Source organism: Panulirus ornatus, chromosome 38 (genome assembly GCF_036320965.1).
Source record: "Panulirus ornatus isolate Po-2019 chromosome 38, ASM3632096v1, whole genome shotgun sequence".
Taxonomy (NCBI): domain Eukaryota; kingdom Metazoa; phylum Arthropoda; class Malacostraca; order Decapoda; family Palinuridae; genus Panulirus; species Panulirus ornatus.
The window spans coordinates 29342254-29359635 of NC_092261.1; the positions used below are offsets into that span (position 1 = coordinate 29342254).

Consider the following 17382-nt stretch of genomic DNA (forward strand, 5'->3'; position numbering starts at 1 on the left):
ATCTACAAGCTCTTCACCATTTCCATTTACAACACTTAACACCCCATGTATACCAATTATTCCCTCAACTGCCACATTATTCACCTTTGCATTCAAATCACCCATCACTATACCCGGTCTCGTGCATGAAAACTAGTAACACACTCACTCAGCTGCTCCCAAAACACTTGCTTCTCATGATCTTTCTTTTCATGCCGAGGTACATATGCACCAATAATCACCCATTTCTCTCCATCAACTTTCAGTTTTACCTACATCAATCTAGAGTTCACTCTCATACACTCTATCACATACTCCCACCACTCCTGTGTCAGGAGTAGCGCTACTTCTTTTCTCGCTCTTGTCCCCTCATCAACCCCTGACTTTACTCCCAAAACATTCCGAAACCACTCTTCTCCTTTACCCTTGAGCTTCGTTTCACTCAGAGCCAAAACATCCAGGTTCCTTTCCTCAAACATACTACTTATCTCTCCTTTTTTCTAATCTTGGTTACATCCACACACATTTAGACACCCCAGTCTGACCCTTCGAGGAGGACGAGCACTTCCCGCGTGACTCCTTCTTCTGTTTCCCCTTTTAGAAAGTTAAAATACAAGAAGGGAGGGTTTCTAGCCCGCACACTCCCGTCCGCTTTAGTCGCCTTCTACGACACGTGAGGAATGCGCGGGAAGTATTCTTTCTTCCCTATCCCCAGGGATAATACGTATATATATATATATATATATATATATATATATATATATATATATATATATATATATATATATATATGTGTGTGTGTGTGTGTGTGTGTGTTTGATGTTACTAGAGTGTGCCTGTTAGAGGTTACATATGAGTAAAAAGTCATCTTTGACGAAGCTGTATCATTGGGAGTACAGTCATGTCAAAGATCTTGTCTCTGCAAAGGAGCTTACATTCCCCTGTAACTGGAAGTAGTGCAGCCTTAGGCTGCAAGAACCTTTATAAAGAGGTTCTGGTTAATACCAGGATTTTTTCTTAGTAACTGTTAGGTGGGTGATACCTCAATGCACATATTCACTACTTAACCGATTTTATACACTTTTGATTTCTTCCTGATAGACTTAAAACAATGAGAAGGTCATATATCAATTAAGAAAATGTTCATTTCTAATTTCTACTGAAAAATTTCTTATGGTAACATTTGACGTCATCAGGGGAATTAAAACTTTAAAACAGTGTGTAGAAGATTCATTCTTGAGTTTCATTCATAAAATTCTAAAGGAAAATGACTGACGAAGTGATGACGAGGCCTTTATGACGTCGGGTCGAAGAGCCATTATCAGACCGGGCTGGGGAGGCGCGGTTGTGGCCTGAGAATCTGGCCGGGGAAGATGTGTGTGGGTGAAAGTCTGCCTTCTGGGTGCGTCCCAGATGGTTTTATAGCACTAGCAATGTAGGACTGAGGAGAACATGGCTTGAGTGTTCTCGATATTCCATTGTTTTGAATATTCAGTGCTAGGCTGTTTACTCTAATACATATTGCTTCGAGTACCTATAGTTTTTGCATGCAGCTAAATTGTATAAGAATCCATATGTTCCCAACTATCATTCATCTGGTGAGAGAAACGTTGAATTCTTCATGCGGGTGTTGGAGTCACCATTCTTGAAGAATCATCATAACTTTATTCTTACCTGGCAAGTCATGGTAGAGCACACCATTATATTTCCCTACTCCTGTCTGGAGTGCAGCCTTGAAACTGCGAGTTCCCTGGGGCTGTATAACTGACCAAAATTATAGATACACACCGAATGAGTGAATCCTTTGAGGGACTGTTGAATGTGTTTGATAACAGGGTAATAGATGAAGGGTGTTTAGGTCGGGGATGTATGTGAAGTGAGATTCTTGGAAGTGATTTGGTGAGAGGAGATGAGGTGGTGAAAGCCTTGAGTAAGACAAAATGTTGCAAGAAAACTGAATTGGATGGTACTGCAGTTGTATTTCTTAGAAAATAGGGTGGCTGTGCTGTTGACTGGTTAGTTAGGATTTTAAGTGTATGCATGGATCATGGTAAAGTGCCTGAGGATTAGTGGAATGCATGCATAGTGTCATTGTTCGAAGGCAAGTGGGACAAAGGTAAGTTCGAATTACAGGTAAAAGTTTGTTGAATGTACCCAGTAAGCTGCACAGAAGGATAGTGATTGAGAGTGGTGGTGGCATGTACAGAGCAGCAGAATAGGGAGGAGCAATGTGGTTTCAGGAGTGGTAGAGGATGTATAGATCAGATGTTTGCTTTGAAGAATGTATGTGAGAAATATTCAGAAGAACAGAACCTTTATGTAGTATTCATGAACCTGGAGAAAGCGTAATGATAAGGTTGGTAGAGATGCCTTGTGGAAGGTGCTGCGAATATATGGTGTAGGAGGAAAGATATTAGAAGCAGTGAGGAGTTTTTGTCGTGGTAGTAAAGCGTGTGTATGTGTAGGTGGAGAGGAGGATGAGCAGTTCAAGGTGATGGTAGGTAGTAGGGGTGTGTGATGTCACCATTGTTGTTTAATTTGTTTATTGATGGGGTGGTAAGGGAGGTAAATGAAAGAGTCTAGGAGAAAGGAGTGTGTGTGCAGTTTGTAGTGGGTGAGGTGAGGGATGGGAAGTGAGTAGGTCGTTCTTTGCTGATGACACGACAATGGAGGCAGATTCGAGTGAGAATCTGCAGAAGTTGGTGTCTGAATCTGGGAGGGTATGTACAAAAAGAAAGTTGGGAGTAGATGTGAATAAAAGCAGTGCTATCATGTTCAGCAGTGCGGAGAAACAAGCTCGTTTGAGTGTGATTTTGATGGATAAAACTTGGGGAAATAAAATGCTTTAGATACCAGGGAGTGGAAATGGCAGCGAATGGAACCAAAGAAGCAGAGGTGAGTCACTTGGATGGTTGAGATGGCGATGCTTTGGAGTACTGTGGAATGTGCTAAAGGAGAGATCATTATCTGGAAGAGCAAAAATGATTGAAGACATAATAGTCCCATCGATGTTGTATGCATGCAAGGCATGGCTACTGATGAGAATGTACGGAGGAGAGCAGATGTGTTAGAAATGGAATGTTTGAGGACAATATGTGGTGTGCGGAGGGTTGATCGAGTAAATAATAATAGTATAAGAGAGAGGTATGGTTCTAAGAAGAGCATAGTTGAGAGAGAAAAGAGGGTATGCTGAAATGGCTTGGACATATGGAACGAATGAATAAGGAAAGGTTAACAAAGAGGATATATGTGTAAGAAGTAGAGGGAGCAAGAAGAAGTGAAGGCCGAATTGTAGATGGAAGGATGAAATCAAACAAAATTCTGAGTGCTCGTAGCTAGAACATACCGGATGATGAGAGCGTGCGATTGATAGTGAATTGTGGCGATATGCTGTCACTGGACTGAGCCAGGGCATGTGAAACGTCCGGGGTAAACCAAGGAAAGGCCTGTGGGGCCTGATGTGGATAGGGAGCTGTGGTTTCGGTGCATTGCACATGACAGCTAGAGAATGGATGTGAGCGAATGCAGCCAATTGTCATCTGCTCCTGGAGCCACCTCGTTATTCTTCCATATCATTGCCGACCACAGATTAACCAGAGAATAAAGAATATTGAAGCGTTACGAGAGAAACAGAAATACTTTAGGAGAATCGAAGAATAAGAACGAACATTCTAGGTGAAGCTTCCAATAGAGAAAGTGTCAGTAAACTAGGAGGCATAATCTTACAAGGACAAGAACTGCAGCTGATGCTCTGGGCTCTGGAACACTAGGATTAAGTTGAACAAATGAGAATACCAGACTTGCAAGCATTACACTAAGTCAATGAAAAATGTGAGGCATTTGAGTCAAGAGCTGGGTATCACAAGACCTTCACTACTGATGATTTTACGTTCATATAGCGAATAGAAACCACCTCTATTGCATAGGTTGCTTGAAGATGAGGGTGATTGCAGACCCCACACGTGTGAACTTCAATATCAAAGTGAACATGCTGATCAACATTTCAGAGGAAATTGTTTGGTCATGTGAGGCAAACTTCAAAACTGATCAGATCTGGATATTGGCGCATTTATGTTTAGGACGCCACCAAGCCTCCAGATATCACTTTGGGAACACAACTTAACCCACTGGGAATAACAGTTGCGAGCGCAATTTCTAGCCTGGAAGTCACTGAGCCAAACTTTTTCATCGACGCTGGAAATGCTAATAACCATCACGAGGCGTTTACTGCCCAGATGACACCACAGTTGCAACAGTAATAGAAGTTATATCCCATGTTGGAACACTGCAGCTAATACCCCATCCACTAATGTTACAACACTGCAGCTAATACCCCATCCACTAATGTTACAACACTGCAGGTAATACCCCATCCACTAATGTTAGACCACTGCGTGTAATACCCCCTTCCACTAATGTTAGAACACTGCAGGTGATACCCCATCCACTAAAGTTAGGACACTGGGTAATACCCCATCCACTAATGTTAGAAGACTGCAGGTAATACCCCATCCACTAATGTTACAACACTGCCGGTAATACCCCATCCACTAATGTTAGACCACTGCGGGTAATACCCCCTTCCACTAATGTTAGAACACTGCAGGTGATACCCCATCCACTAAAGTTAGGACACTGGGTAATACCCCCATCCACTAATGTTAGAAGACTGCAGGTAATACCCCAACCACTAATGTTACAACACTGCAGCTAATACCCCATCCACTAATGTTGGAACACTGCGGATAATACCTCCTTCCACTAATGTTAGAACACTGCAGCTACTACCCCCATCCACTAATGTTAGACCACTGCGGGTAATACCCCCTTCCATTAATGTTAGAACACTGTAGGTGATACCCCATCCACTAAAGTTAGGACACTGGGTAATACCCCTCCACTAATGTTAGAAGACTGCAGGTAATACCCAATCCACAAATTTTAGAACACTGCGGTAAATACCCCATCCACTAATGTTAGAACACTGCAGGTAATACCCGATCCACTAATGTTACAACACTGGGTAATACCATATCCACTAATGTTACAACACTGTAGGTAATACCCCATCCACTAATGTTAAAACAGTGGGTAATGCCCCATCCACTAATGTTAGAACACTGGGTAATACCCCATCCACTAATGTTAAAACACTGGATAATACCCCATCCACTAATGTTAGAACACTGGGTAATACCCCATCCACTAATGTTAAAACACTGGATAATACCCCAACCACTAATGTTAGAACACTGGGTAGTACCCCATCCACTAATGTTAAAACACTTGGTAATACCCCATCCACTAATGTTACAACACTGCAGGTAATGCCCCATCCACTAATGTTACAACACTGCAGCTAATACCCCATCCACTAATGTTACAACACTACAGGTAATACCCCATCCACTAATGTTACAACACTGCAGGTAATACCCCATCCACTAATGTTACAACACTGCAGGTAATACCCCATCCACTAATGTTACAACACTGCAGCTAATACCCCATCCACTAATGTTACAACACTGCAGCTAATACCCCATCCACTAATGTTAGAACACTGCGGGTAAAACCCCCCTTCCACTAATGTTAGAACACTGTAGGTGATAACCCATCCACTAATGTTAGAACACTGGGTAATACCCCATCCACTAATGTTAGAACACAGCGGGTAATACCCCATCCACTCATGTTACAACAATGCGGGTAATACCCCCATCCACTAATGTTAGAACACTGCGGGTAATACCCCCATCCACTAATGTTAGAACACTGCGGGTAAACCCCATCCCATACCACCCACTAACGTTAGAACATTGCAGGTAATACCTCATCCACTAACGTTAGAACATTGGAACAATATCCTATCCACTAACGTTAGAACACTGGGAGTAATACCCCATCCAATGATACGATGAACAAAAGGGCATTGGAGACAATAATCCATCCAGTAATACTAGAACACTGAAGGTAATACCCCGTCCAGTGCTGATGAAGAACCCAAGAGACAATAACTCATTCAATAATGTCAGATCACTTGGGAAAGTACACTATCTAGTGCTGGTAGAACACCAGGGACAATGTTTTACCCAGTAATGTTAGAACACTGGAGGAATATCCCACCTAGCAATGTTAGAACACTGGAGGAATTTCCCACCTAGCAATGTTAGAATACTGGAGGAATATCCCACCTAGCAATGTTAGAACACTGGAGGAATATCCCACCTGGCAATGTTAGAACACTGGAGGAATATCCCACCTGGCAATGTTAGAACACTGGAGGAATATCCCACCTGGCAATGTTAGAACACTGGAGGAATATCCCACCTAGCAATGTTAGAACACTGGAGGAATATCCAAACTAGAAATTTTAGAAAAATAGAGAAATATCCCAACTAGCAATGTTATAGCACTGGAGGAATATCCCACCTAGCAATGTTAGAAAAATAGAGAAATATCCCAACTAGCAATGTTATAGCACTGGAGGAATATCCCACCTAGCAATGTTAGAAAAATAGAGGAATATCCCACCTAGCAATGTTAGAAAAATAGAGGAATATCCCACCTAATAATGTTAGAACACTGGAGGAATATCCCACCTAGCAATGTTAGAAAAATAGAGGAATATCCCACCTAATAATGTTAGAACACTGGAGGAATATCCCACCTGGGAATGTTAGAAAAGTAGAGGAATATCCCACCTAGCAATGTTAGAACACTGGAAGAGTATCTCAGCTAGCAATGTTAGAAAAAAAAAGGAATACCCCACCTAGCAATGTTAGAACACTGGAGGAATATCCTACCTAGCAATGTTAGAACACTGGAGGCAATGCTCCATTACCGTTATAACAGTGGGGGCAATGCCCCAACCACTAACGTTAGAACACGGGACAATATCATATTCATCAATTTTAGAACACTGGAGAAATGTCCCATCCACAAACATTAGAACACAGAAGGCATTATCCAATCCAGTAATGTTAGAAAACTGGAAGCAATACCCCATCCAGTAATGTTAGAACACTGGAAGCAATACCCCATCCAGTAATGTTAGAACACTGGAAGCAATACCCCATCCAGTAATGTTAGAAAACTGGAAGCAATACCCCATCCAGTAATGTTAGTACACTGGAAGCAATATCCCATCCAGTAATGCTAGAACACTGGAAGCAATACCCCATCCAGTAATGTTAGAACACTGGAAGCAATACCCCATCCAGTAATGTTAGAACACTGGAAGCAATACCCCATCCAGTAATGTTAGAACACTGGAAGTAATACCCCATCCAGTAATGTTAGTACACTGGAAGCAATACCCCATCCAGTAATGTTAGAACACTGGAAGTAATACCCCATCCAGTAATGTTAGTACACTGGAAGCAATACCCCATCCAGTAATGTTAGAACACTGGAAGTAATACCCCATCCAGTAATGTTAGAACACTGGAAGTAATACCCCATCCAGTAATGTCAATACACTGGGGTCAGTCCCCGATGCAACAATTATCTGAACAAGGTAAAAAAGTGGCGAGCCATTAAAAAGTCTTTACAAGAGTCACCACAAAAACCATATCAATTTCTTGGAAAGACAGAATTAGAGATTTTTCTCAGAGGAAAGAGGTTCAAGTGTAGGGATGGAGGATCGCTCAGGAGAAACTGAAGAGAAAAATCGTAAAGGAAATCTGAATTTGAAGACAATAGGTTGTACAGGACACGAACCATATAGAAGACTGGCAACAATCCAGCGTCAAGCTCACAAAGAAGGACTCAAGGCACTTAATTCATTTCAAGATAATGAGGATTACACCCATAGATGAATGACGCTGCTGCTAAAAAGCAGACAGTGGTATCATTGAGAGAGAGAGAGAGAGAGAGAGAGAGAGAGAGAGAGAGAGAGAGAGAGAGAGAGAGAGAGAGAGAGAGTTCCTCATATATCTTTCATGAAATGATCCAGGTATTCATCACTAGTCCTGATAGTATGTTGGCTGTCGATAAAACATTTGAAATAATCTGACAAAACTCATTCATATGTGAGCTTATCTGCTTCGGAAATTGACATCACAGGAGTGTGTGTACGAACTCACATACACACATCTATACCATCATTATTTTCACTTTCATTGTTATCTTTATCACTATTAACATTATCATTATTTTATCATCATCATCATTATCATTGTTATCAATATCATTAATACTATCATTATCATTATTATCATTATTATTATTATCATTATTATTATTATTATTATTATTATTATTATTATTATTATTATTATTATTATTATTATTATTATTATTATTATTATTGTTATTATCATTATTATTATCATTATTATTTTTATTATTATTATTGTTATTATTATTACAATCATTATTGTTATCATTGCTATCATTATTGTTGTTATCGTCATTGCTATCATCACCATATCATTATTTCATTATCATTATCAAAATCATGATCATTAGTAGCAAGATATAGGAGAGAAAATTACCACCCACATATCTCGTGCGTGTTGTGTGAGGCAAGTAAGGGAGGCAGGAGGAGAGCGAGGTAAACTCTCCCCTCCCTCATTATCAATGTCTAAAAACAGAACACACCAGGGGGCCAAGGGGGAATTTTCCTCAAAGGCTCAGCTTGGTGCGTCTCAGTGTTCATGGCTGCGGGCAAAATGAATAGAAGGGAGAGATACGTGCAATGTTTGATAGGAGAAGCCTGCATGTTCTAGTTATGGGAGAAGCCTGCATGTTCTAGTTATTGAAGAAGCCTGCATGTTCTAGTTATGGGAGAAGCCTGCATGTTCTAGTTATTGAAGAAGCCTGCATGTTCTAGTTATGGGAGAAGCCTGCATGTTCTAGTTATTGAAGAAGCCTGCATGTTCTAGTTATGGGAGAAGCCTGCATGTTCTAGTTATAATCGAAACAGAATTGAAGAATAGATGTATGAATGGTTCAGACATGTTCAGGGTCGAGGGTTAGTCAGTAGACGAGAGGACAAGATAGGACGATTGAGGAATGACCCGTAGAATGGAACTGAAGAGAGTGAGGGAGTGAACACAAGGTTGATATGGGTTGTAATGAAGGTACACTTCGAAAGTTTGGAGTCGCCCAGGGAGTGAAGATAGCAAAGAAGTAATTTTTGGGAGGAGTTAAGTAAGCGTGCGACTGTTTTGATGCTGGGGATCGAGTGATGGTATCCCGGCTTGTGAGGCTGGGTGCATGAGGGTATGTATGACCAGGACGCATAGGGTCCCCTGTGGAAATGGAAATGGGGGAAAGCTTTTCGACTCGTGCCAGTAGGGGACTGGTCATCCATCACTTATGGTGGAAAGGTGAGTACGTGGGTGAATACGTAGGTGCGTGAGGCTGAGGACCCACGGGGTTATGGAACAGAGAAGAGACTGATGTTGTGAACGTGCTGAGAGGATCGGTGGGTGGAAGGTTGTGAACGTGCTGAGAGGATCGATAGGTCGAAGGTTGTGAACGTACTGGGAGGATCGGGAGGTGGAAGGTTGTGAACGTGTTGAGAGGATTGGTAGGTGGAAGGTTGTGAACGTGCTGAGAGGATCGGTGGGTGGAAGGTTGTGAACGTGCTGTGAGGATTGGTAGGTGGATGGTTGTGAACGTGCTGGAAGGATCGAGAGGTGGAAGGTTGTAAACGTGCTGGAAGGATCGGGAGGTGGGAGGTTGTGAACGTGCTGTGAGGATTGGGAGGTGGGAGGTTGTGAACATACTGGAAGGATCGGGAGGTGGAAGGTTTGGTCATTTCCTGGTGGAGGTGAACGCAAAAGTTGGTCTTGGGATCAGGAAAAAAGAAATGATACACGTGTGAAAGAAGTGGTGATGGGTAGCGAGCTTGTAAAGGTATCCTATGAGCAGAGATGGTAGGAAGGTTAACGTGAAGAACGGCACTGGATGCGAGGTAGTGAGACAAGAGGAGGCAGTTGTGAAGCGTGCGGGTGAGGTGTGTGACATAAGAAGGGTGGGATATGAAACGATGAGAAAGGATGGTGAGTGGCAGGACGAGAAATTTAAATTGCTAATCAAAGTGAAAATGGTGGCGTGTGGATGTTATCTACAGGGAAGGAGTACAGGTAAAAACGACATGAAGTCAAGTGAAGGAATGACAGATGAAGAACAGAGAAGACAGATCGGGCTGCAGTATGCCGACCAACTCCAGAGACAAAGAAATTGTTTTGGATGGAAGTGAAGAATGTGAGGAAAACATGAGAAAAAAATATTAGCGACAGTGAGGGAAGTGAAAGACAGAGTGAGTATTTTGAGAGACCACTGAATGTGTTGGATGAAAATATGGCGGATGTGGTGTGTCTGGGACAAGGTGGCATGTGGAATGAGAGTTGTGGCAGAGGAGATTGTAAGAAGAGCGGGGACAGTGAAATCTTCGAGCAGGAAGTAATATGGCAAAGTTTTAGTAGTGCGTGGAATTGCAGTTGAGTTCCTAAAGAAAAGAGGAGAAGGTGTTTCTAATTGGTTCGTCAGGCTGTTTAGCATATATGTGACCCAACGTGGGGATTTGAGGACTGGCAGAGCGTACGTAAAATGTCCTTGCATTAAAGCAAGTGGAAAAAAAAGGAATGTTCGATTAAAAGAGGATGAGTTTGTTGAGTGTATTTTGTAAGGTGTATTGGCGAGTGGCGATGAAGAGAGTGGCATCATGAACAAAGTAGTTGACTTGTGAGGACCAACATGGTTTCAAGGGAGGTAGGAGGTGTGTGGATCTGGTGTTTACTTTGAAGAATGTGTGTGAGTAATAAATGGGAAGAGTTAACTAAATGTGGCATCTGGAGAAAAACAGTAAGGTAAGGTTGACAGAGGAGCCGTGTGGAATGTGGGTTAAACTGCGAGCTAGTTGGTGTAATAGGGACATTATCTCGGGAGGGTAAGCCATGTGCACAGGATGACAAGAGGTAAGGAAAATGTATCCCGGTGAAGGTACGACTAGTCGAGGACGTCTTTTTTGTTATTGTTGTTGTTGGAGGCTCCAGCCACGGACCAAAGTCTGTATCAAGACCATGGCTGTTTAATCTTTATATGGACGGGGATGTGAGGGATCAAGGGGCAAGTCTGTAGTATGCAGCATGTAGGGATGAGGGTGAGAGCATCCGAGTGAATCAGCTGCTGTTTGCAGATGACACAGCTCTGGTGGCAGACTTGAGAATGTCTGATGTCAGTTGGGAAAATTGCATGAATGGGGGAAAATGACATGGAATGTGAATAGAATAGAGAAAAAGAGGAATTGCAGGGTTGTGATACACGGAGTGAGTTTTAATGGAAATATTCTGAAGGAGATGGAGTGCATTATGTACCAGGGAATAGATATGGCAGTAGGTGGAGCCATGGAGCTGTACTGAAGTTTCGGGTGAAAGAGAGAGCTATAGTCCTTTGTGTATAAGTAAAGAAATGAAAGGAAATGTATATCTATGGATTACAAGTGGCATGAAGTGAGTTGTTACTGGAGAAAGGGATGGTAGAGGGGTCAGGTCTCACTGATACGCCCACCACAGTGTGTTGAGAATGCTCTGAGATATGGCTGGGTTGAGTGAGGCGAGAGCGAAAAACAAAATCTATGTGTGAGATGTGGGGAGAGCAAGCAGTAGGGATGGGGAAAGGCGAAAGAAAGGCGTGCATTGGATGAAATGAATCGAATCACTATGGTATATCGTGGGCGACGTGGCATCAGAAGGCTAATGAACGGCATATGAAGCCGTCAAGGAAGACCATGGAATAATCCACAGGCTTTGGCTGTGGATGGTGAGCTCTGCTTGCGGTGCATTGTACGTGTTAGTGAGAGGATGTCTGGCTGTGGATGGTGAGCTCTGGTTACGGTGCATTGTACGTGTTAGTGAGAGGATGTCTGCAAATGAGGCCTTTGATCGCGACGCTGGCTAGCGAAGGTTAAAGAGGAAATGATGTAAGAAAAATGATAATCATCGTTATAATCATTATCATTATTATCATTACTATCATTATCATTATTACTATCATTATTATTATTATTAAAATCATCATTATTATCATTATCATTATTGCTATCATTATCATTATTACTATCATTATCATTATTATCAATATCATTATTATTATCATTATCATTATTGTTATCATTATCATTATCATTATTAGTATTTTCATTATTATAATGATGATTATCATTATCATCAATGTTGGTGTACTTGTTGATATCGTTTAGAATGATACTAACGATATTAATAGTAACTATGATAATGATAAAAATGATTATTGCACTGGAACTAAAGAATTTTTTTCTTTGCTTTGCTAAGCTGAACCAGGCCGGGCACCTGAATGCCCTGACCATAATGTAGTACCATGTATGATGCTGGTGGTAGATAACGAAGGAACTGTAGAGGAACTGATGGCAAGAGATATCGTTAGCACAAGCCACTTAAAAGAGGTGTTCTATTTCAGAGAGAGAGAGAGAGAGAGAGAGAGAGAGAGAGAGAGAGAGAGAGAGAGAGAGAGAGAGAGAGAGAGAGAAATAGAATGTGTGCATTATGGATTTAGAAAAGGTTTGAGTAATTCTTTATCATCCCAGTTAATTAGAAAACCCAGGAATAAAAAAAAAGATATCAAAACAAACAAGCAAAAAGAAAAAAGAAAGAATGAGAATTCAGACGTAGTTGGGGAAATATTGGGAGAAAGAATGGTGGTATTTTTGACGTCCAGCTCTCGAGATAATGACTGAGTGCGGAAATGGATTATGGAGTGTTAGTAGGGCCTGAGTAATGGGAGTAATATGGGAGAATTAGATTCCAATTACCTTGGGTCTCCAGAGAACCATCTCTTTTGACGACTAAAGAGGGATAGTCTAAGTATCTATGATTATCTCAGGGTAAAGATATCTTTCACTGGAAATATCTGTTTTTGTTGCATAAGGCAATGTAATTGTAATAGGTAGGTTCGTATTTGTGCTCAATACATCACATTCAGGTTAATCATAACATATGTGTATATTCTATCAAACATACGTGTAGTCTGATCCTATGATCTTCATAAGGTACATCGAGTATGAGGAAAGTTCTCCACTTGTGACATCCTGTAAAAGAATCTCACACCGTTTACATAATTTACATCACGACTGAGTGATGGTAAACGTATGAAGTTGACAGTCCGGGTTTGTCTCAGGCGCCAGCCCTAGCTAATGTTTGGTCTAAGTGATCTTCCTCAGCAGGGAGTGGGTGACATTAATGCTGACCCTCCTCAGCTGTGGCAGCTGAGGAAGGTGTTGATCTTCCTCAGGTAATCAGCTCTGGTCAACTGGTTAAACTCGGTGCTGTGCTGACTTCACTCAGCAGGGAAGAAGGTGAGTGAATGGTGACGACCATCATCACTACCACCCTTCCTCAGCACTGGTGTGGTGAAGAACAGTCATGTCTGACCTCAGGAACCAATGACAACAACACACGGGTGTACAACAACAGCAGTTACTGACCTTCCTCAGCAGCCAGGACTGACGAGCGTCCACTCAGCAGCAGTAGAGGTACCAACAGGTCCAGGAGGCAGCACGGTGTCATGATGTAATTCACCTCAGCCGAGGGAACTGGACTTCCTCAGTGTCACTCTATGTTTGCACTGCATTACCTCTCACGAATTCGTCACCTCACGAACGTTTGTTCAGCTGCATTAGCAAACTTTTGGTTTTCTAGAATATAAACTTTATGTAGCGTGTTAGTCCTGGGAAAACACCTCGTTACATGCAGTGCATTGAATCTTGTATGACAGAAGACACGACAACGCAACACTCGTGAGTCATAGATTCGTCTACACGGACGACTGTAGGCGAAACTGTAGAGAATCCATCATGTACTGGACAAACGCGCGACTTGAAAATCAACAGATTAATGAATATTAAGATTGAAGTAGCGAACGTCAGTAAGAGAGGCTAGCTATCACCGTCCATAGTCTGCTGCACACACAGCAGTTGTAACAGCAGGAGCAGTAGTGGCTCTCGTCCTTTACTCCAGCAGGAGGAGGAAGGAAGTGGAGGAGGAGGAGGAGGAGGATGAGGAGGAGGAGGAGGAGGAGGATGAGAGATCTTCTTGCGGTTGGCCGTACCCCAGCCTGGCTCTTCCGTCGGCCACACCTGCCGGAGACACACTGAACTCTGGTCGGCCTCGGGACCCCCAACACCAGCCTGGCCCTGCACAGGCGCCCCCAGCCGCCACCACCACCTCCACCACCACCGCCGCTGCTGCTCCTGCCCTCCCTCCGGCCCCGCCCTGTGCAAATCACCGTATTTTGCTCAGGTTATCAACCACCCCGATGCACAGGTACGGGAAATATCGGGAATATCTTGTGTGCAAACTGCAGCGGGAGGAGATGAATCTGAGAGAGCAGAGTCTTGCGAGTTGGATAAAGAAGCGAGGGCGGGAACCTGAGGTGTGAGGGAAGACGTGAGGTATGTATTAAAGGTAAAGCTACAGGTACCACTTGTGGAGCTATGTAACTGCATCACATCCCAGCCACTTACAGTGATAATGTATACTGTATGGACGCACGCAGCCGTGTGTGTGTGTGTGTGTGTGTGTGTCTCTGTGTTATGGGGAGAGAGTTTTACACTTGCGTTGCCCCGTCCCTTAACCTTGTGCATATGCGCTACATCTTTCTCGTGAATGAGTGTGTAATTACCCACACGTACGGTACAGAGAGAGAGAGAGAGAGTTCTACACTCGTGGGGTCCCATCTCTTGGGCTTTCTATATATACCACCAGATATCACCATCAGGCAGAGGTAGTGTGTAGCGCATATACGTAATATGATTTGATGTTTATGGTAAATAGTCGTGCAAGATACATGTCCGATGTTGTGTGTAAGATGGGCAGAGCTTGTGTTCGCAAGTGATTACTGCTTGCGTGTTACGCAGAGAGAGATTTACACTCGCGTGCATACGTATCATAACCTTGTATATATGTATCATAATTTCCATCTTATGTGTTACATACGTACAGACACACTCCCCAGCTTTAGACAAGTACCCATTTATGGAACAGCTCCAGTGTGCGTGTGTATGTGTGTGTGTGTGTGTGTGTGTGTGTGTGTGTGTGTGTGTGTGTGTGTGTGTATCTATCGAAGTGTGTACATATATAACTTATGAGTGCATGTGTATGTAGGCAAAACTCTACAGAGTTCACTATGAAACAAAAATGTTTATATAGCAGAGGGCCACCCCTTCTCTAACAGATCCATCAGTCTTCCAAAAAACAATTATATATATGTGTGCATATATATATATATATATATATATATATATATATATATATATATATATATATATATATATATATATATATATATATATTTTTTTTTTTTATACTTTGTCGCTGTCTCCCGCGTTTGCGAGGTAGCGCAAGGAAACAGACGAAAGAAATGGCCCCCCCCCCCCCCCCCACACACATGTATATACATACGTCCACACAAGCAAATATACATACCTACACAGCTTTCCATGGTTTACCCCAGACGCTTCACATGCCTTGATTCAATCCACTGACAGCACGTCAACCCCGGTATACCACATCGCTCCAATTCACTCTATTCCTTGCCCTCCTTTCACCCTCCTGCATGTTCAGGCCCCGATCACACAAAATCTTTTTCACTCCATCTTTCCACCTCCAATTTGGTCTCCCTCTTCTCCTTGCTCCCTCCACCTCCGACACATATATCCTCTTGGTCAATCTTTCCCCACTCATCCTCTCCATGTGCCCAAACCACTTCAAAACACCCTCTTCTGCTCTCTCAACCACGCTCTTTTTATTTCCACACATCTCTCATACCCTTACGTTACTCACTCGATCAAACCACCTCACACCACATATTGTCCTCAAACATCTCATTTCCAGCACATCCATCCTCCTGCGCACAACTCTATCCATAGCCCACGCCTCGCAACCATACAACATTGTTGGAACCACTATTCCTTCAAACATACCCATTTTTGCTTTCCGAGATAATGTTCTCGACTTCCACACATTCTTCAAGGCCCCCAGAATTTTCGCCCCCTCCCCCACCCTATGATCCACTTCCGCTTCCATGGTTCCATCCGCTGCCAGATCCACTCCCAGATATCTAAAACACTTCACTTCCTCCAGTTTTTCTCCATTCAAACTCACCTCCCAACTGACTTGACCCTCAACCCTACTGTACCTAATAACCTTGCTCTTATTCACATTTACTCTTAACTTTCTTCTTCCACACACTTTACCAAACTCAGTCACCAGCTTCTGCAGTTTCTCACATGAATCAGCCACCAGCGCTGTATCATCAGCGAACAACAACTGACTCACTTCCCAAGCTCTCTCATCCCCAACAGACTTCATACTTGCCCCTCTTTCCAAAACTTTACCTCCCTAACAACCCCATCCATAAACAAATTAAACAACCATGGAGACATCACACACCCCTGCCGCAAACCTACATTCACTGAGAACCAATCACTTTCCTCTCTTCCTACACGTACACATGCCTTACATCCTCGATAAAAACTCTTCACTGCTTCTAACAACTTTCCTCCCACACCATATATTCTTAATACCTTCCACAGAGCATCTCTATCAACTCTATCATATGCCTTCTCCAGATCCATAAATGCTACATACAAATCCATTTGCTTTTCTAAGTATTTCTCACATACATTCTTCAAAGCAAACACCTGATCCACACATCCTCTACCACTTCTGAAACAACACTGCTCTTCCCCAATCTGATGCTCTGTACATGCCTTCACCCTCTCAATCAATACCCTCCCATATAATTTACCAGGAATACTCAACAAACTTATACCTCTGTAATTTGAGCACTCACTCTTATCCCCTTTGCCTTTGTACAATGGCACTATGCACGCATTCCGCCAATCCTCAGGCACCTCACCATGAGTCATACATACATTAAATAACCTTACCAACCAGTCAACAATACAGTCACCCCCTTTTTTAATAAATTCCACTGCAATACCATCCAAACCTGCTGCCTTGCCGGCTTTCATCTTCCGCAAAGCTTTCACTACCTCTTCTCTGTTTACCAAATCATTTTCCCTAACCCTCTCACTTTGCACACCACCTCGACCAAAACACCCTATATCTGCCACTCTATCATCAAACACATTCAACAAACCTTCAAAATACTCACTCCATCTCCTTCTCACATCACCACTACTTGTTATCACCTCCCCATTTGCGCCCTTCACTGAAGTTCCCATTTGCTCCCTTGTCTTACGCACTTTATTTACCTCCTTCCAGAACATCTTTTTATTCTCCCTAAAATTTGATGATATTCTCTCACCCCAACTCTCATTTGCCCTTTTTTTCACCTCTTGCACCTTTCTCTTGACCTCCTGTCTCTTTCTTTTATACATCTCCCACTCAA

At 42.6% G+C, this 17382-nt stretch overlaps 1 protein-coding gene across 1 annotated transcript in view; it reads right to left on the reverse strand.

The window, feature by feature from the left end:
* LOC139760960 (uncharacterized) overlaps positions 1-14124 on the reverse strand; it is a 368653-nt gene extending 354529 nt beyond the window's left edge. The window contains exon 1 of the mRNA XM_071684743.1: positions 13454-14124. Within this exon, the coding sequence (XP_071540844.1) occupies positions 13454-13535 (82 nt within the window). The 5' untranslated portion in view covers positions 13536-14124. The remainder of the gene's footprint in view (positions 1-13453) is intronic.
* Positions 14125-17382: the final 3258 nt, after the last annotated feature.